The sequence below is a fragment of the Podarcis muralis genome, chromosome 5, assembly GCF_964188315.1.
Source record: "Podarcis muralis chromosome 5, rPodMur119.hap1.1, whole genome shotgun sequence".
NCBI classification, from domain to species: domain Eukaryota; kingdom Metazoa; phylum Chordata; class Lepidosauria; order Squamata; family Lacertidae; genus Podarcis; species Podarcis muralis.
Window position 1 is genome coordinate 56129611 of NC_135659.1, and position 21039 is coordinate 56150649.

Consider the following 21039-nt stretch of genomic DNA (forward strand, 5'->3'; position numbering starts at 1 on the left):
TGTCCTGGTTTGAGAACTTTAAAGGTAAAGGTACCCCTGCCCGTACGGGCCAGTCTTGACAGACTCTAGGGTTGTGCGCCCATCTCACTCAAGAGGCCGGGGGCCAGCGCTGTCTGGAGACACTTCTGGGTCACGTGGCCAGCGTGACATCGCTGCTCTGGCGAGCCAGAGCCGCACACAGAAACACCGTTTACCTTCCCGCTAATAAGCGGTCCCTATTTATCTACTTGCACCCGGGGGTGCTTTCGAACTGCTAGGTTGGCAGGCGCTGGGACCCAACAACGGGAGCGCACCCCGCTGCGGGGATTCGAACCGCCGACCTTTCGATTGGCAAGCCCTAGGCGCTGAGGCTTTTACCCACAGCGCCACCCGCGTCCCGTTGAGAACTTTACCTTGGTCTAAAAAGGAATCCCAACAGTAGAAGGGCACCAGCGGTGGTAGGCCTCATTAGGGAAAGCACACCTCGGTTTAAGAACGGTTTCGGTTTAAGAACGGACTTTCAGAACAGATTAAGTTTGTAAACCAAGGCACCACTGTATTTCAACTGCTCAGGGCATTCTGCTGCTGCCCTGAAAAGTTGTTTTTAAACAAAGAGAGACTCCGGCATGAAACTGACTACAAGTTATCAAGAATTTCCATTTGATTATATTTTGCTTTAATAGGGATTGGGGCTTTCTGTCCCGCTATGAATATCAATGATTGCATTATTACTGCTGATGTGAATTATCACTACTCTTATTTGACATACATTTACTCTGACGTGGAATTGTCATAGATAGTACTGTTTGCATTTCATTGCCATTTGATCTCACTGTTTACATTCTTTTCACAACATCATCTAGCCCATGAAAGTTTTTGCCATAATACACTGTAGTACCGTGAGATCTTGTCTCTGTTTTATGCAAATACACGTGACTGAGATTCTTGCAAAATCAAAACAGAAACTGCAGAGATGAGGCCTATAATGGTTCAGTCCTATATAGGTCTACTCAGAAGTGAACCCCATTGAGTTCTTGGGAAATTCCTCCCAATATTTCACTATAAATAACATTAACAAGGAAAACAAAAAACATCAGACGTGATCACTATCAAATGACAATACAGTGGTACCTCGGGTTAAGTACTTAATTCGTTCCAGAGGTCCATTCTTAACCTGAAACTGTTCTTAACCTGAGGTACCACTTTAGCTAATGGGGCCTCCTGCTGCCGCCACGCCGCCGGAGCACGATTTCTGTTCTCATCCTGAAGCAAAGTTCTTAACCCGAGGTACTATTTCTGGGTTAGCGGAGTCTGTAATCTGAAGCGTCTGTAACCTGAAGCGTATGTAACCCGAGGTACCACTGTATGTGTTATTTTTCCATCAAAAATGACTGGCTTGGCATCTATACACACTGCGAGAGATACATGCTGAAGTTTAGGGAACAAATGTAATTTACCACAGTTCATTAAGGAACATTTGAGGAATTTCAATCCTCTCCAACCCACCAGTGCACTAACTCCTAGAGGACACCGCAGTTACCACATGGGAAGATTAAGATTGCATAAATACCATACATTTAAAACACATTACCCCACACAAGAATCCTGGGAACTGCAATTTACCCCTTCACAGACCCACAATATCCAGCACCTTTAATAAACTACAGTTCCCAGGATTCCTGGGGAGTGTGTGCATGCTTTAAATGGATGGTGTGTATGCAGCCTAAGGCATTGGTAAAGTCGTGGGTGTGTGGGTGTGGGTGTTATTTGCCACTATGCAATTACAATGTATCTATAAACATAAAAAACTCTTTAGAAAAATGCAAGCCTCTATATACAATTAAGAGTCATATAAAAGCACCCTTAAGGCACTATGTAAAAAATTGCATTTTTGTTTTGAACTAATATTATATTTTGAATATATATATAGCCCATTTCCCTATATCCCAACTTCTCTTGGAATTTCTGCTCATTTGAATAGTCAATTTCTTCTTTGGTTTTTCCAACAACTTCAACGTTCCCCCAATTCAAATAGGATTTCCCCCACTACCTTTTTCTGTACAGAAAGTTAGGACAACTTTATACCATAGTTAGTTAACACAGAATATTTATCTGACATTATCACTCAAAATGCCTACCAGAGCAGAATGCCCTTCTCAAGTGCAAATTGTGTGTTAAACTGGAAGAAGAAGAAGAAGAAGAAGAAGGAGGAGGAGGAGGAGGAGGAGGAGGAGGAGGAGGGGGAGGAGGTTATCATTTGTACCCCACCCATGTGACTGGGTTGCCCCAGCCACTCTGGGAGGCTGTGTTTTGTTGTTCCTAAAAAAATCCAGTAACAGCTATGCACATTCCAAAGAAGTCACCTTGTTACCTTCTAGGCAGCAAGTACCACTGAAACCAAAAGGGCCAATTATAAACATTATTACCTATGAACCACTTCATGAACTGTTCCGTAATCAGTGCTTTTTTTTCTTTAAAAAATATTTAGGGGTACTCTCATTTTGACTCAAGAAAATCACCATTTTATAGTTCCAATCGGGGAAAATAAATACAGTACATGGAAAAAAGTACAAAGATTCACAAAATGTTTAGGGGTATGCGTACCCCTGTGTCCCCCCAGAAAAAAGCACTGTCCGTAATCAATATGCATAGGAGCCAGTTGCAGAAGGGGCTGAATGTGCAACTTTTTCAAGTTCTTGGTCAAGGGAGTCAGCCCTTTAAAACATGAAAAGAACAACCTTGGGGACCTTCCCCCCCCCACTTTATTATTACATATCCACACAATAAAAGTGCCACTGTTAAGACAAGCGTTAGGGTCAGACTGAGCTGTGGGTCTTGCCCCACCAGCTGCAGATCAATGGGGGGGGGGCAAAACACAAGAGAAAGCTTTAATCCACCTCACAATTCAAACTCTCCAGTTGTAGCTGTGGAGCAAGAGAAGCATTTGTTCCTCTTGCACGTTGACAGTGCTACACAAAGCAATCACGTAGCTGCCACGGAGGCACATTAATATAATGGCATTAGAAAAATGGGGAGGATGCACCCTCTCCTAGATCCTGCATCCTCAGGATCACACCTGGGCACTTAGTGGTTACAAGGGTCAGACCTGGAAGGCCAGGGCTCAAATCCCCACTTGATCATTACTCTGGAATAACTTGAGGTGCTGTGGTTTGCCAGCAGGGCCAGATTTAGGTTTGATGAGGCCCTATGCTACTGAAGGTAATGGGGACCTTTATATGTTCAGCTGTCCTTTGTCAACTACAAATTGCCGCTGTTTTTTGTGTTGAATATATGCTATATCGTAATTTATGGAGCTAATGGGTATCTAAAGTAAGGTTACCAGACGTCCCCATTTCCCGGGGACAGTCCCTGGATTTACAAATCAGTACCCTGACAAAAAAAAGGGATGAGGGTGGCGCTGTGGGTTAAACCCTAGAGCCTAGGACTTGCCGATCAGAAAGTCAGCGGTTTGAATCCCCACGACGTGGTGAGCTCCCGTTGCTCGGTCCCAGCTCCGGCCAACCTAGCAGTTTGAAAGCATGTCAAAGTGCAAGTAGATAAATAGGTACCGCTCTGGTGGGAAGGTAAACGGTGTTTCCGTGTGCTGCTCTGGTTTTCATGGAACTTTGAAGTGTCAGGCATAGCCCTATTGGCTTTAGCCCAAACGTAGCAGAGTTTTCCTGCACAGCGAAGAAGCTAGTTGCGGCAGTAATGACAAGTCAGCTAGACTCAGAATAACTATTTACAGGATTTATTAAAAGAAGAAAATAAAACCAGCAGAGTTTCTGCATACAAAACAAAGCAAAATAAATCCTCTCTTTCTCTCTCTCTCTCAAAACCATACAAAGCACTTCTACTCCTAACAACACCTCACATCAAACTGAGCTAGCAATCCCTAGATAACAGAGTTGAGTGCTGGTCGTTAACGAATCAGAGTAAGCAGTTTCTAGGTCAAGCAGACCTGGGCTTTCTGCCAAGAGTAAATTGACACTGCCTTGAGTTAATTGTCTGAAGCCAGAATCTGCAAGTTTCCCATGAGAATCAATTAACAGAAACTGAAACAGAAACTGAACAGGTTTGCCAAAAGTGGCTTAGTCATGCTGGCCACATGACCTGGAAGCTGTACGCTGGCTCCCTCGGCCAATAAAGCGAGATGAGCACTGCAACCCCAGAGTCGGTCACGACTGGACCTAAAGGTCAGGGGTCCCTTTACCTTTACCTTACCCTGACAAAATCCTATCATTCCTACTGAAGTTGAAAAGTGTCCCCGGATTCATTGGAAAAAAATCTGGTAACCTTAATCTAAAGCCATTTGAACATCACAAAATATGTATTTTATCAAGGTAATTGTTGAAGTGAAATACAATTAAGAAGAAGTATATTAATAGTGAAATAATTATGAAGCTCTTAACTTAAAACGATTGGGGGCCCATTACTTACATCACAGGAGCCTACACAACACGAAACACTGTTGCTGTATGTAGGTTTTATTTTATTTGTTTTTTATCTTATAAAATGTACATCCAGTTTTTTCCCCCCTTTAAATTTTTTGGGGGCCCTCAAGAGAGTGGGGCCCTAAGCTACAGCTTGTTTAACTGCAAATAGTACTAGTAATAATGATAGCCCACATGCGTGCGGTGGGTGAACACCCACACACACCCGCGCGCGCGAGAGAGAGATCGTATTCCGGATGTTTAAACCTTGCCAGATCTCAAGTAGCCGCGTCTAGGGGAAAGGAGGGGAAAAGCCAGGCGGAGAAGCCAGCTCCATTTCCCTGCAGTTGCAGCAGCAGCTCCCCGAGGCGCTGCTGACTCCGCATTTTTCGCTCAGCTCCACGCGCGCACGCGCGCCCCGCTAGCCGGCCGCAGCCGAGACCGCCGGTCGCTTCCTCGCGTCGGCGTGGCGCGCCCAGCAGTGCGGCTCCCGAGAAGCGACCTGGCCCGGGAGCGCGGGGTCCCTTTCCCCTCGCGGCCCCTCTCCACCGCCAAGCCAGGGGACCCGGCGGCGGCCTCGTCCCTCGCTCTCCCGCCTCTCGGGGACCTTTGGAGAATTATGTCCTTCCGCTGGGACGAATAAACGCCTCCGGCTCCGAGGAGGAGCAGGCGCCCAGCGCCAGCAGCAGCCGCCGGACCCTTTTGCCGCCCCGTCCATCCTGCAGCCCCCGACATGTCCCCCGCCGCCCCGGACTTGCTTCCACTCACCCGCCTTCCCGCCGCGCCCCTTCCCTCCGGCGAGCTGTTCCTGGGGTTGCGCGGCGAGCTCGGGATGCGGCGCCGCTGCTAGCGCATCCTTCTCTGGCCGCCTTCCTGCTGCTTCTCGGCCGCTTCCTCCGCTGCGAGGAGGGGCGAGGCGAGAGGAGAGAAGGCGAAAGGAAGGCGGCAGGCAGCCGGCAAAGCGGCCGATACGCAGCTCCCTCTAGGGTTGCATCCTGGTAGCCGCGAGATATAATATGTACTGTACAGTATTATTAAAAGAGAGAGAGAGAGAGAGGTAGAAAGGTCCGGAAAGAGTTTATTCCCACCCACCCCCTCCGCCAGATTTCCTGCAAAACCACCTCTGCGAAGGTTGATGTGACATATTTGTTATAGGTGCGTCAGATGTTACTCAACGAGAGTTGCAATGTGATCTGACACAGGATTCCAACATTTGGTACTTGACATCCTCATCCTCATCATGCTGTTTAGCATTCATTCATTCATTTCATGTATAGTCCACTTTTCCTTCAAAAAGGAATGCGGGTGGCGTTGTGGGTTAAACCACAGAACCTATGACTTGCCAATCAGAAGGTCTGGTTTGAATCCCTGTGACGGGGTGAGCTCCCATTGATCGGGCCCTGCTCCTGCCAACCTAGCAGTTTGAAAGCACGTCAAAATGCAAGTAGATAAATAGGTACCGCTCTGGCGGGAAGGTAAACGGCGTTTCCGTGCGCTGCTCTGGTTCGCCAGAAGTGGCTTAGTCATGCTGGCCACATGACCTGGAAGCTGTATGCCGGCTCCCTCGGCCAATAAAGCGAGATGAGTGCCACAACCCCAGAGTCGGCCATGACTGGACCTAATGGTCAGGGGTCCCTTTACCTTTCCTTCAAAGAGCTGAAGCTTGCACACGTGAGTCTCCCCCTCCTCACAACAAGCTTGTGAGGTAGGTTAGGCTAAGAGGGAGTGACTGGTCCAAGGTCACCCAGTGAGCTAAATGGATGCCCTGTGATTTGGACCCTATGCACACTCACCACCTGAAACCCCTAAAACAGCAATTTAACATGAATTTTACTACCTAATGAGACCACTGACCGATAAAACGAAAGCAATAATCAATGTACAGTGGTACCTCGGGTTACATACGCTTCAGGTTACAGACTCCGCTAACCCAGAAATATTACCTTGGGTTAAGAACTTTGCTTCAGGATATGAACAGAAATCGTGTTCTGGTGGCGCAGCGGCAGCAGGAGGCCCCATTAGCTAAAGTGGTGCTTCAGGTTAAGAACAGTTTCAGGTTAAGAACGGACCTCCAGAACGAATTAAGTACGTAACCAGAGGTACCACTGCACTGTACCATAAAATAAAACAGTATTGTAGATCAGGCATGTTCAACTTCAAGTAGGCTGCTTCCCCCGAGGGGGCAGTGATGGGGGCAGGGTGGGCGGGTGCACAGTTCTCTTTCCTCCCCCCCCCCCCAAGCCAGACCTTTCTCTCCACTCCCCCCCCCCCAAAGCAGCTCTCTCTCTCCTCAAACCAGCTAGGCTGTGGAGCTCTTCTCAGAACACTGCGATTACAATGGGGAACGCAAATTAGCAGCACAACAGTAAAAATGGAAGCTCAGGACACAAAACAGAGCATGTTCGACGTCCGAGGCAAAGTTCAGAAACCGGAACACCTACTTGCGGGTTTGCAGCGTTTAAATTCCATGTTGTTTGTGAGCTAAGCTGTTCAAAAACTGAGGTACCACTGTATAGGTGAATCTAAAAAGCCCGGGACACAAATTTTCACAGCCCTCTAGCAGCTATGATGGCTAATTTAACAGTAGTAATGTATTTAGTATAGCATTAACTCTGGAAGTGTATACTCAGTTCTGACCAAACTAAGCCTCCTAGAGCAAAATATACAGGTTAAAAAGAACTGCCATTTTTCATCTGCAGGATGTAAGCAGAAGGTCCTGGGTTCAATCCCTGACATTTCCTAGTAGGTTTGGGAGACACTCCTCTCTGAAATTCTGGAGAACTGCTGTCAGTCAGTGTAGACAATACTGATCCAGGTGGACCAATAGTCTGACTTGTTATAGGGCAGTTTTCTATGTTCTAATGCACGTTTTCCAGAAAACACAATTATAAATTATTCCTGTCCTAGTTGAAAGTGTGAGTCGTGTTACTGTTTTGCATAGGAGACAAAATATTTTGTACCCAGCACTGTTTGGTCTTGGCTACAAAATGAAATTCTGTTTTAACCATGTTTGAATGCTGGAAATGGATCGAAGCACATTGACCTTTGCAAAACACGCACACGCTCAGCATAATTTAACATGCATAGCATCTGTACTCGCAGTTAGCGCGAGCCACTGCCAGCAAGAACAGACACTATTAGGCTAGATGGACAAATAGCCTCATCTGGTATAAGGCAGGTTCCTCTGTTTCAATTGAACCACCTTTCCCTGATTGTAGCATTGTTCAAATGTTACTGGTTTGCTCTGAGAGTTATAACTTGGGCCCAGTGCCCTGAGACTTTTTACAGATAATAAAAATGTTTGGAGCTGTAGACCTGCACAGATATCCCCAAAGAGCTCTTATTCCATTCCTGGCCATCTTTTAATCTGTTAATTTGTTGTTGTTAACTGAGCCAGGAGAGCAAAAGGTGAACTCTGGATTGCAAAACCACTGGGTGATCTCTCTTGTGGCTCCGCCCCTTCCAAGAATTCTAGAATCCTCAGAAGATTCTGAGCAGTTGGCTTTTCAATTTGAAGCTCTGATTCCAATCTGTTGAGACGAGCAGCCACCTTTGGGTGCCAGAGCAGAGTTAGCCTGCAGAAGACCAAAAACCGATGGATACTCTCACAGCTTCCTCTGTTTCCAGCAGGCCCTGGGTGCTCCAGTTCTTCAGAAACCTCTTTGGGAGCGGCAGGCATGTCACACAAGAGGGGCAGAGACCCAAGGCAAAAGACGAAGATAATGCCAAGAGTGAACTCCTGGACTCTCCTCTGCCCGAAAATGGGCTTGAAGCAACCTTGCCAGGCCAAGAGCCTGATGCCACCAAGACTTCTCCCAGTGAGATCTGTGGGGGGTTGATGGGCAGCTGCCCTGAAGAGCTATCGTTGCTGAAGGAATTAAGTCTGGGAGACACTACCCCTACAAATGAGAACAAACTGCCCGCTTCATTTCACTCGGCTAGGATGGAGATGGGAGACTCAGATGGCTTTGTTAACCCCATGATAAGTGGCTTGGCCAAGGATCCATGTGAGAAAGTTCCTGTCACGGGAGAGAAGGAAGAAGAATCTGATGACAGGGAGACGGTGGGAAAGTGAGTGTCACCAACGTTGAGGCCAAGTCTCAGCACACAGAACAGTGTTTAAAACTTTCAGGGTGGTATTCAGCTAAGTTTTTCTCGGAGTAGACCCATTGAAATTAATGAACATGACTAAAATCCTCTTCGAGTAAAACTCAGTTATTTCTAATAGGATTTAACATCCGTTCAGATTGCTTCCCATACAGGAATGTGTGAAAATATATGGGCAAATATTGCAAAGCCCTTCACAAAAACCACTTGTGTTAATTGGCTTCTGGCTGTATTACATGGGTACTAATTAGGAATGGAATTGCTCATTGACTGTTCCGGCTGTTCTTGGCTTCAAAAGGCTGAACACTTAATTTTGTGCTAAACTTTCCATGAGGTTGATTATCACACACTGAGCTGAGATACGTGGGGCTTTGCCTTGCTAACTGAAGTTCACTGTATGAGATGTTAACCATAAAAATGCACGTGGAAGGAAGGGTTACTACAGTTGGCAGCCAACCAGAATTTCACAAGCTTGACTTGTTATCATTTAGACTGCCTGCCAACAGCAGAGGATGCAAAGTCAGAAAAAAATGCAGCAGAACTTGATTTAGCACATCTGTGTGTCTGCAGGCACAATAATATGAATGCATGTGCACTCTGTTGTTAGATGGAGATCTGCTTTTGCTGCCTTGCAGATGAACTCAATACTCTTCCCCTCAGCTGAGCGATTGTCTGCTACCTTCTTCCAGGTTGCTCAAATCATATGGAGACAGGCTGAAAGTGAGGCCTTTGGACAGAAAAAGGAACATCTCTGTTACAAAAAACCAAACCGCTTTGCACATGCTCCACCTCCAACACATTTTACTCTGAAGTTGTTTTTCGAGGGGAAAGCCCTTTTATCATCTTAAGAGGAAAATGGAGATCTGGACATGCTCAGAAGCGCTTGGCTGGAGGTGTCTGGATTTTTGAGAACAACATTTGCAATCCTAGAGTTGCACTTAAAACCTCCCATCTGTGTATAATGAATAATAATTAACAGTTAATAATTCAATTTTAAGTAGAGGTATTTGCATAAGCAGTGCTGCCATGAATAATTCTTAATGTAAGATTTCCATGTGAAGAGGTTTCCATAATCTCTTATTACGAACCACAGATTATCATGGAGACTAACTACTTGGGTCTTTTAGATACAGACTGAAGGCTTTGTTCATGCAGTCAACTAAAGGGCTTGACTTAGAGACAGGCCTCATCCCAGGAAATTCTCTCTTAAAATTTTAATCCCCTCAACATCATTGCTTTTATTCACTACAGTAAATCCACCTGTCTGTGGCAATGTAGCAATTATCATTGCTGATAAAGATGTGGCGTTTGGGTGTAGATATTAGGGTGGGAAGAAAAAAAATGATGAATGAAGCACTAATGTGGATGTCCCCTTCTTCTATGCAATAATTGTGTGTTTGACTTTAGGGATGAATTTCCCCAGGTCCTATGTGCAGATGATGGAGCTGCCATGTCTGCTGGATCCATGACTGATGTTAAAGGCTGTAGCGCTGAAGAGGAAAGAGAGCATCTACTGAAAGGTGAGGGCTGGAAGAAGATTCCCACTCACCCATATGGCAGCTGCTGTCCAACAGCACCTTTACCCCACCCCCCAAGCTGTCATGACTTGATTGTTTTCATACTATTCAATACCAGATGTCTGAGGTTTGAGACATGTATTTCAAGCAAGCAGGAGGCAAACCTTACAATCAGGAACACCCAGTATTATGTCAGATGGCCCATTAAAGATGGGTAAGAACTACAGCTGCAGTTCTTATTAGGTGATTCCATTGAATTATATTGCGCAGAGGCTGTATTCACACCAGTAGATGCTGGTCCAGTGGGTCAAACATTGCAGGTGTCCAGATAGCTCTGAGTGAGAAGATTTCACTGACAAAGGTTGAGAGCAGGCTGAAGCCTTTTATGCAGGCATAGGCAATCTTGGCCCTCCAGATGTTTTGGGACTACGACTCCCATGAACCCTAGCTAACAGGACCAGTGGTCAGGGATGATGGGAAGTGTAGTCCCAAAATATCTGGCGGGCTGAGTTTGCATATGCCTGGTTTTATGTTTCCAGACTACCTCCTCCAGGCTCTCCTCACTTGTGGGGAAATTCAATCAATCATTCTATATGTAAGCCGCCTTTCCTAAGTTAAAACAATGCCCAAGGTGGCTTACGACATATCAAAAGTTAAATAACTACAAGCATAACAGAACCCCACCCCAGTGTAATGTATCTTATCTTACACCACTGATCTGGAGAGGTACTATGGGAGGCATTTGTTTTCTCAGACTCAGGGGAAGGTGGCTGTGAGGATTTGGGCCCTGACCCTACAGGCTTTAGTAGACTAAGAGATTCTTCTGGAGACTCCTGTCTCTCACAGCCTCAAGCATAGTGGTCTCCTGATCTGCAGCAGCCAGTTCAGAGCCCTGCTTCTTGACCCGATTCTTTAGCTGGTGCCTGTGCAGCCTCAAGCTCTGTGGCTGAATTGCTGCTGGATTTAGAGGGCATTCTTGTACAACCCACCCTGGTTATATGGAGAGACTTCATGAGTTAGTGACGTGGCTTTTCTTTTAAATAGAAGATGTACAAGAAGGGGAACCTCCAAAAGCAGACCTCTCTCCATGGAACAGACTCCTCAATATGTACAAGCAGCGCCGGTGGCTTCCTGCTTCTAAAGGGGTAAATATGCGACAGGGAGTTGTTTTGGGGTTTTTTCCCTCCCTCTCTGCAAGTGGCATTTTTATATCGTAAGCAAGGATAAATATGTGATTTCCATCAGAAGAGTGAAGGTAACAAAATTGCATTGTGAGCTGGCCTCTAGAATCCCCTCTAGAATGCAATGTGAATTTGCTTTGCTTAAAAATCAAAAGATAGGTGGGATTTGAGAGTATCTATGCTAGCTGCCAGTGCCACATATTTATTTTTATTATTTGTTTAAATATAACACCCCACCTTTTCATCTATCAGCCCACAAGCTAGCTCACAATAGCTATTATCATCCAGTGAAAATGTTAAGAATGAAAAAGGAACAACACAGCAGTAGGAATCAGTAGATCTAGTAGCAATCAAGACAATAATCAGCAAAATGGCAAGCAACAATACTTGACTTGCAAATGGAAACTATCAAGGAGTCTTGATATTGCAAGTGGTAGCTCCTCCATCAAGAAACTGTGTCCAGACAGGGACAGTTGTCATGCCTGTGATCTTGTGGTGCTCAATAAATGTTAAATTATAACAGCAGACGTCTTAGAGATATTTAAGAAATCCTTGAAATAGGGTATTGGAAAATAATTCAGGGCCAGCAGTCATAGCCCTTCAGCAATAGCCCACTTCATCAGCTGCATTAAGTGCTATTATTTGTTGGCAGATATATACCCGGGTGTGGGGGGATGACAACCGATTAACAGTGGAATAAAAGACCATGAAATGCAAGAGATGTACAGCATGTGACATTTCTATGCAGAGCTCAAATGTATGGATGTAATCCCAGCGACCTCATTTTAGCAGTGCTAATTTAACACCCATATTGGAAGGGAGACCTTGATTCAGACTGAGTCCTAAACAAATGCAATCAAATACACTGATTAGCTCCGCATTAATTTAAATTCTAGTTTCACACTGGAGACTCATTTTAAAGTTGTTGTTGTTGACATATCAGCAGCCGAGTGTCCTAAAAACTAAGATAGAGACCTAACATCAGCATCTGACTTCCTTGGGTAGCTGCGTGCTAAAGTCTGTCTTCCTTGGGCCCCCTCAAGAGCATTGCTCTGGTAACTGCAATTTGGTTGCCATCAGTGGCGGGTTTAGGAGCACAACTGGTTTGCCCACACTGGGCACTGAACTGAGAGGGCACTGGAGGCGGCACCACAACCATGACTTAGAACAGAAGGTGAGAGGCAATGAGGTGCATGTGCCAAATTTTGGTGTTGCACTGGGCGGCACTGAAATTTGAAAGCCCAAAGTCTGCCACTGGTGACATCCCTTATATTACTTTTCCCACAATGCCCTGGACATGTTTCAGTCCAAGCAAGCAAAAATCAAGAGTGGAAACTATTTCTCATTGCTACCATCACCATGCTTGGAAAATCTGTTCTGTCAGTTTCTGCCTGTGAGTCAGCTGTTACATGCCAGCATCACATGACAATAAACCTAAACAGCACTTTTAAGCATTCAAATAGCTTTGTATACATTATCTCAGTTAGCTTACAATAACGCTGAAAAGTAGGGCAACCTTTATGCCCTCATATTGTGGGTGTGGAGGGCAAGATCTGAAAGACAGTAGCATGATTAAGGCCACCTCAGAGCTGAGGTGAAGACGGGGGATTTCCCAACTGCCTGTTTTCTTAACCACTGTACCAACACAATGCCTCTGCCTATAAAAACAGCAAGTAGCTCCAGCCAAAGCAATGGCTTTTGCACATGTTTCTCTTTCAATCCTTACCACACAGATAAGCAAGCGCTTGTGCAAAGGGCTTTATCATGCCTATTTTTAGTAACATGTTTTGCAGCCACATGGAAATGGCTTCATAAGCATCTTTTTGCACCATATACATTGCCCTCAACACCGTTAGTGCCTAATGATTGGGAGTGCTTACATAGCTGGGTATTGCAGCAGAATTACAGTAGGTAGTAGTCAGTTACCATAATTAGTCATAATTTTAACTATTCTGTTGCTTGGCGCATTGGCTTTCCAACCAGAGGGAAAGGGGAAGTTTCATATAACAGCCCACAAGACTTAGCACAAGCCTAACCAGGTCTACTCAGAGGAACTGGGCATGGAGGAAAGGGTTAATTTCCTTCATGGGCACAAATCACCTTGTGTATGAGATAAGCAAGCAGGTGCAAGGTCAGCAAAGCTGGTTGTTATGGCTGTGACCCAGTGCTGTCTATATAAGTGAGCAAGGCACGTCAGCTCATTAGTCAGTCAGTGAGCCTTTCTGTGAGTTGGAGTCTGTGTTATGTCTTAAAGCTGGAGCAACAGAGATACTTTGTCCTTATCTGTATCTGTATCTGTTTCTGTATCTGTACAGTGGTACCTCAGGTTAAGAACTTACCATAATTTGTTCTGGAGGTCTGTTCTTAACCTGAAACTGTTCTTAACCTGAAGCACCACTTTAGCTAATAGGGCCTCCTGCTGCAGTTACGTCACCACTGCGCGGTTTCTGTTCTCATCCTGAAGCAAAGTTCACTGTATCTGTATCTCTGTATCGCCGCCAAGGACTGTGTTACTGAAGTCTAATCTTCTACAGCAGTAAACTATTTTTGCATCTTAACATGGCCCTGTGGGGTGAATGGAACTGAGGACAACTTCCAGTACATGGGTATCTCGCCTCAGATTCCCACCACAAACCTGGCCTTCTGGTAGTGAAGTTGTTGAAACTTACTGGAAGTGGGAGGGGCAAGGTGAAGGGGGGGGCTGTGTTATGCCAGCACATTGGTGGAGCCAATCTGGTACTCCCACCAGTGCACCCACACAGGGGGTCTGTCTGCTCTTTTTATCCTGTTTTATATTTTCCGGCTGTTTACTTCCCCCTCCCCTTCTGGGTTGAACACATGTAGGATATATTGGTGGCCATTCTTCTGGCAGAGCAGTGGCACATCTTCTTCCTTAGCATACAGTGGTACCTTAGGTTACAGATACTTCAGGTTACAGACGCTTCAGGTTACAGACTCCGCTAACCCAGAAATAGTACCTTGGGTTAAGTACTTTGCTTTAAGATAAGAACAGAAATCGTGCGGCAGCGGGAGGCCCCATTAGCTAAAGTGGTACCTCAGGTTAAGAACAGTTTCAGGTTGAGAACGGACCTCCAGGTTAAGTTCTTAACCTGAGGTACCATTGTAATAGGTGCATAGGGTTGCTGTGTTAGGCTGCAATCCTAAACATACATACTAAACACAGTGGTCTTCCGCAGAAATGTGCAGAACAGTCCTAAGCATGTTTATTCAGAAATAATTCTCACCAATTTCGATGGAGCTTCTTCCCACAAGAAGGATTTCCTTCTTATGCAGGCATGTCTTTCTGTCAGATGCTTGTTTCTTTCCGTTTTAATCTTGTAAGTTTTTGGTCATTTCATTTTTGCAACAGTCCATGACTAATATCAATAAAATTGAACTGCACTCATGCAGTCCCAATAGAATCAGATTTCAAACGTCCATAATTGTTCAAAATCAAAATTACATTCTTGGTCCACTTGTGAAATAATATAACACAGGTATTTATGCAATTTCAGAAACCTTTCTATAATTGGATATTAAAACTAAATTCCATTTTATCTTGCCACATCTTCTGAATATGTTTTTTTTAAAATATATACATATATGCACCATCTTCAGGATATTCCAGTACAACCAGTTGTTGAAGATGATCTAATGGTATATGGAATTGCAACACCCAGACCTCATGTCACCCTATCAAATTCCTCTGCAGTTTGCAGTGCTTGTGGGTAAGTTTTTTGTGGTGCTCTTCACCCCCCAAATTCTGAAACATTGAGTAGATGGTCCCCAAATACCAAAATTTGTGCAATGTGATGTTGAAATGTAGAATGTAACAAATGAGAATGAGCAACAAAAGATTGTGGGGTGCCTCTGGCCCCTAAGCAGAGGTTCCAGCTAGGACAATGATGAACCACCAGATTTGTATTCTAAAGAGGGTTCTTCAGCTCTTCACTAAGCCAACTGGAGTTGATAAATGAAAATGAATTGTCAGGTGGAGTGCTGGGAACAACTTTGGATAGTACCACATGTGACCACTAGATGTCACTGTCCAATTTAGAACAAATTTACCGGGCTAAAGTGTGTACTGTATCCAATAGTGGCTGTAAAGGCATTAAAATGCATTACAGTACTTGGATTAAAAGAAAACATCCTGGTTTAAGGGGCAATAATTTGGAATGGAGAATTTATAGTGAGTCACCCTGATACAGAGTCTTTAATTTACGGAGTATTTAAAAATACTTTCTCTTTCTTAATCTGCTGTAAGGATTATAATTAGATATATACGATTGTACATTTTAAATCTGCAATTTGTTGGTGTTGAATATATAAGTGTAAATGTGTATGAACATGAAAGAAATCTTAGTAAAAACCAACCGTGTTGGTGGCAAATCTTTTTGACAAATATGCCATAGGTGAAGTCCAAAGTCTTAGAGAGTGCCACCCTAGTATGTACACATTCCATATTCATCATCCTGTGCCTTTGTGTGAGTCTGCTGAGCTGGGGAACAGGGAGCAGTTGGCTGTGTAGCAGGGGGCGGGGAGGAAAAATGTGGCTCATAATTAATATTATGAGCCTCTCTTATTTGTGCTGCCTATAACACTTGTGCCAAAGGCTGGCTATCCATGATATATTATAGAACTACAGAAAAAGTGAAGGACTTAATAGGACATCCTCAGGCCTTCCTAAATTTATTTTCTTACACAGAATATGCACAGTTATTGATGAGGATCCAGTTGACCTATTCAAAAGCACTGCTGTGGGAATTCAGCTCCCCCCCCCCCCCAATAATATAAATTAAAACTATCCCACGTGTATTGAAATTAAAGGCATTACCACTCTCCTCTTACCCATAGCAATGACTTAAAGGTAAAGGTACCCCTGCCCGTACGGGCCAGTCTTGACAGACTCTGGGGTTGTGCGCCCGTCTCACTCAAGAGGCCGGGGGCCAGCGCTGTCCGGAGACACTTCCGGGTCATGTGGCCAGCGTGACAAAGCTGCATCTGGCGAGCCAGCGCAGCACATGGAATGCCGTTTACCTTCCCGCTGGTAAGCGGTCCCTATTTATCTACTTGCACCCGGGGGTGCTTTCAAACTGCTAGGTTGGCAGGCGCTGGGACAGAGCAGCGGGAGCGCACCCCGCAGCGGGGATTCGAACCGCCGACCTTTCGATCGGCAAGCCCTAGGCGCTGAGGCTTTTACCCACAGCGCCACCCGCGTTCCTTATATAGCAATGACTTACCATTTTGTAAATCTTTAAAAACTATTTCCTTTTAAGTATAACATTGATCTACACCAACAGTAGAATTCATATATGCTCTGTTTCTGTTAAAAAGCAAACAGATGATCCTCTCACAAACTTGGGGTCCACCTGTTGTGCAATTAAAAAAATACGGTTGGATCACTGTGATCGTTGGATAAATAGTGGTACAGAAATTTAAGAACAGGAACAACAACTGATCACTGATCACCCGGATAAACTTTAATCTGCCTTTAATTGGCCTCTAGAAGTGCTACAGATGTGATGAACAGATGATTACCTTGAACTCTCATTACATCTCTGTTTTAATGAGCATTGAAGTACCTACTGATAAGGTACTGTGCTGGATCCTTTTGAGGGCAATTCATAATAGTATAAGAGTTGTCCTTTAGAGAGCAGTGCAGTAAATTAATTTGAAAGCTGCACATGAAGTTTAATCTGTTATAAACTTCTTGTTGTTTTTAAAATAAAGCCAGTGATAGTTGGAGCCCTGAGACTGACTTTTGCTTGGTATACTTTGTAGAAGCTATTTTATTTATAGCATTCAGATTTTAGAGAAAGGAATGAGAATGGCTATTCAGATTCGGACATTGACCCAAGCTATGACCTTAGGGCAGTCACATTTGTTTATTTAAATAAGAGCATTTATAAACAACTTAATATTTTTTTAAAAATCCCTGAGTGGTGTACAACATAAAAACAATAAACAATATCATGAAAACAAAAATACAACACAAACCCAATAAAACAGATATACAAAATGTGTAAAAGCAGGAATTTTGGAGATTCTACAAATAGAAACAGGATCCAATCTTAAGGGTCCAGGAAAACCTAGGCAGGAAGATGTCTTTATGAGACATTTAAAGCAACTGATGGTTGCAATATCAATTTTGGGGTCACTGCCATTGGCTATTCTGTAGCTTGTAGAATTTCCCCAGCTCTCTCTACTTAAGGCCTAACTGGTAAAATGAGAACAGTCAAGATTTTACTAGGTTCCATCAGTGCTAGCAATGCTTCTAATCTAACTTTGTCTCTCCCTGCTCCAATGCAATCTAGGCTTCCTGAGAATGAAGATGGAGAAGGGGCTGGTGACTGTGAGACAGCACTCAGAGGTCCAGGAAGAAATGATGCTGGAAGTCTGGAGCAGCCTAAGGTGTTGTAGATGCTAATACAGTCTGGGAGGGAATGGAGGCTCATAGCACTTTCCAACATTTCTAACTTTTTGTCTTTAAAGTGCTATAGGATTGTCTTTTTTGCTGAACCAGCAAAAGAGAGGGCTCCCCTCTTCTAGTTCTCTAGTGAGAATGACAGGATCATGGTACTCATAGGCGAACCAGGAATCACCTCCATTTCCCTCCTGACAGGGGCTCTGAGCTTTTAACTGCTACATGATGGGCAGAAATTCAACAGCTGCGGCTTCTGAGCACTACTTCATTGCCATGCCATCAAGGATGGCACCTGTTGAATTTCTGCATGCGATACAGCTGTTGCAGACAAATAACCTTTATTGGGGAGGGGGAAAGTCCACAACCCCAACCTCATCAACTGTAACTGTGAATGTAGACAACAACTTTACTTGCAGATGGTAAATTGAATCCCTGAAAGGGTCATGCCTTGATCTTCATGGATGCTGAATTCACTGGGGTTTTCTTTCAATCAGCAGTCAGGACAATGGACTGAGCTCCTTGAGTTTTTTCTTGGCTATTAATTAATGGAGCATCATCTTACATGTCTGCATTAGCAGGGAGAAGAGGGTAGGGGAAGATAAAGGACCAGTGTGGAGCAGTGGCTAGCGTGTAAAAAACCCAAGTTTAAATTACTGCTAGGCTATAAAACTGTCTGGGTGAACATGGACTGGCATTAGCACATGGCATCCTCAGGCATCTGGCCAGTTACTGATGCCCACCCTCTTTTTGTCTGGTGCTCTGATCAACACCAGGTGGCTGGGATTGAGAGCCACTATTTAAATTTCCCACAATGCCCCACAACAATTGGGTATATTTTGGAAATCAAAATGGCAGCTTCCAACCGCACAGCACTGATTGAAGCTGTTACTGCTATCCACCATGGCTGTTGTTTCCAGAGCTTACCAACATTGAAGGAGACCTACCACTGACAGAGGAAGGGACCACCAAGGAGCCCTTTACCAAGGGGTCTTTCAAGCTTAGAGTTGGCTCTGCTTTTGATAAGTATTCTCAAATATTCTTCAGGATGACTGTGAGCTCACAACACCACTTTGAAGGAGAAAGCAGGATTCAAATGTAGGATATCAGTGACAATGGAACTTCAGAGTGATCACTGGTATGCCTTTGTAACATTTTTCTTTCTTTCCACCCTTGTTAGAATGTGCACTGAGGAAACACTGTCGGAGTCGCTTTGAGTCTGCCAACTTCACCCTTCTCCACTTTGCTTGCTGGGAGGAAGAAGGTCTACTAAGGATTGTTATTTGTAACCCACCAGGACTGTTTAAAATTTCTTTCTTTCTTTCTTTCTTTCTTTCTTTCTTTCTTTCTTTCTTTCTTTCTTTCTTGTATAGCTGTTGCCCACTTTCCCCTGTGCTCCCCTTACAAATCCACTGGATGTGTTCGTAGTATATATTTCAGGTTGATGAACTGCTCTTCCACCTCCTCATTAAAGTTTTCCTGTGAATTCATATCTTTTTTGTGTGCTTTTAATGTCACACATGACAAAGCAAGACATCTCTTGAGGCTTCATGAAACACAGAAGGCTCATTCAGACTTCTGCTTGTCTCGCCACTTTCCCCTTGGAAAACCCAATACTAACTGCTGAATCAGAACAAATGTCAATCGGGTTGTCCGTGGACTGATGTTTACTCTGATACAGTGTTAAAGAGCTGGTTTTCCCAGGGAAATCAGTGGGGCAAACAGAAAACCACTTGGATCTGTGCTTTCTAGGCACAGGACAAGCTGAAGGGTGAACTATGTATGGGAAATCAACATAGATATTGACCTCAATATCCAACAAAATCTGAGTTTTTAGACCTATGCATTCTCTTGCTCACTGTTTCTTCGAGGTGTAAAACATCAAATGCCATAAGCCGTTGTTGACTATCAGTGATAGATACTGACAAACATAAAGCATTCAAATAAATGATTGGAAACAAATATTAAGATCAAATATTGGAATATATAAAATACTGATGCTAAGCTGAATATCTACCAAATATTTGGCACTCACATGTGCAGAGAAAAACTTTTGAGGATCATTAGGGAAAGGGCAAATTCTCTTCAGCTCCACTTATTCCATCATTTCTAGTATTTTAACTTTTTGGGTCAGGCAACTGAGGTCTTGTACTTCAATGTACTCTGGGTCCCTCCAGACCTTTTCATTATGCATTCATGATGATTCCTGCTCATGAGGATATCAAGGTGGTCATACACAATCCCAAATTCAATACTGTTTGTGTGTGCAAAAATGTTGGATGGTCACACGCATATCCCATAACTTCCTGGTGAAATCCCGTAATTATATATACCACAAATGTTCTGGTTTATCTTTTTCCCATTTTTGTTTGACGATAGCCCCTCCAGACAGCAATAACGTGGCAGCATTAGAGATGCAACATGGAACAAACTAAGAACAAATTCACCATAAATGCACTATTATTGAGTCAAGAACAGATTGCAGAAAAAACAAAAAAACACTAGTCTGGAGGGGCTTTCTATTATTCAACTCTTGATTGGCAGCTACACTCCAGAGTCACAGAAAGAGATCTTTCCTAGTTCTAAAACCTGAAAACCTTTGTTCCTGCCTCTGTTTCAGAGTGTGGATTTGGACTAGGAAATGGATCTTGCTGCTCTCTTTATACCTTCAGCCTCTTGTAAGAGGTGAACTGTAGGCTAGCCCTTGGCATTTTTAACCACAGACTGTGAGAATTGAGCCGGAATAGTTCTGGCAGCCCAAGGCCTCTGCTAATCTGGGAATTCTATGAGAGGAAACCCACACCCTGCAAACCTGCCAGACGACAAAGCCTTCTTCATACATGTTGACTCCCAGGGGATTGCAAAATAGAGCAGTTACTATTTTTGTACAGGTTTTATTGATTACTTTTCAGGATCTGCAGTTGCTTTGCCCTTAGCTTTGCAGCGTAAGTATGGCTGGCACCCAGAATACGGCTAATGTGTCTATTTCACAAAAGCACATAGTTTGTGGGCTAATCATCTTAGGTGCCATCACTTGTCTCCAAGATATATGCAAAAGCATCTGACTACTGCTGCTACCTATTTTGATTATTGTGTCTCAGAAGACTCTCCTCAATATTGTACATGGTTTCTTTAGACACCAGGCTCAATAATAAGAATTTAAGGAATTATGGAATATTCTTTTCTATATTTGTTATATATGGGGTGTATGGGGTGTTAGGAGAGGTAAGGTAAAGATAAAGGACCCCTAGATGGTTAAGTCCAGTCAAATTTGACTATGGGGTGCTGTGCTCATCTCCCCTTTCAGGCTGAGGGAGCTGGTGTTTGTCCGCAGACAAGTTTACGGATCATGACTAAACTGAGTAGTACCTCTGCTGAGGGACCTGTTGTGCTCCTTCTTG

The 21039-nt window shown here is 44.1% G+C and overlaps 2 protein-coding genes across 3 annotated transcripts in view; one reads left to right on the forward strand and one right to left on the reverse strand.

The window, feature by feature from the left end:
• The window catches only part of BAK1 (BCL2 antagonist/killer 1), a 38195-nt gene extending 32861 nt beyond the window's left edge, over window positions 1–5334 (reverse strand). The window contains exon 1 of one of the 2 annotated variants that reach the window (XM_028734033.2): window positions 5181–5334. The gene's annotated coding sequence lies outside the window, so the exon portion shown is untranslated. The remainder of the gene's footprint in view (window positions 1–5180) is intronic. The other variant, XM_077928889.1, reaches the window with a different exon arrangement.
• Window positions 5335–6767: 1433 nt separating this feature from the next.
• LOC114599226 (uncharacterized) lies at window positions 6768–19128 on the forward strand. Its single transcript, XM_028734045.2, has 6 exons — window positions 6768–8483; window positions 9927–10039; window positions 11081–11181; window positions 14836–14945; window positions 17532–17628; window positions 18819–19128. Exons 1-6 carry the CDS (start codon window positions 8008–8010, stop codon window positions 18828–18830), a joined length of 909 nt encoding a protein of 302 aa, XP_028589878.2. The 5' UTR covers window positions 6768–8007; the 3' UTR covers window positions 18831–19128.
• Window positions 19129–21039: the final 1911 nt, after the last annotated feature.

Bases quoted from the DNA above. Each gene is read 5' to 3' on its own strand.
- LOC114599226 (XM_028734045.2), top strand. From the start codon at position 8,008: ATGGATACTCTCACAGCTTCCTCTGTTTCCAGCAGGCCCTGGGTGCTC. The intron at 8,484-9,926 runs GTGAGTGTCACC...GTTTGACTTTAG, and splicing joins GACAGGGAGACGGTGGGAAA to GGATGAATTTCCCCAGGTCC. The intron at 14,946-17,531 runs GTAAGTTTTTTG...AATGCAATCTAG, and splicing joins GCAGTTTGCAGTGCTTGTGG to GCTTCCTGAGAATGAAGATG.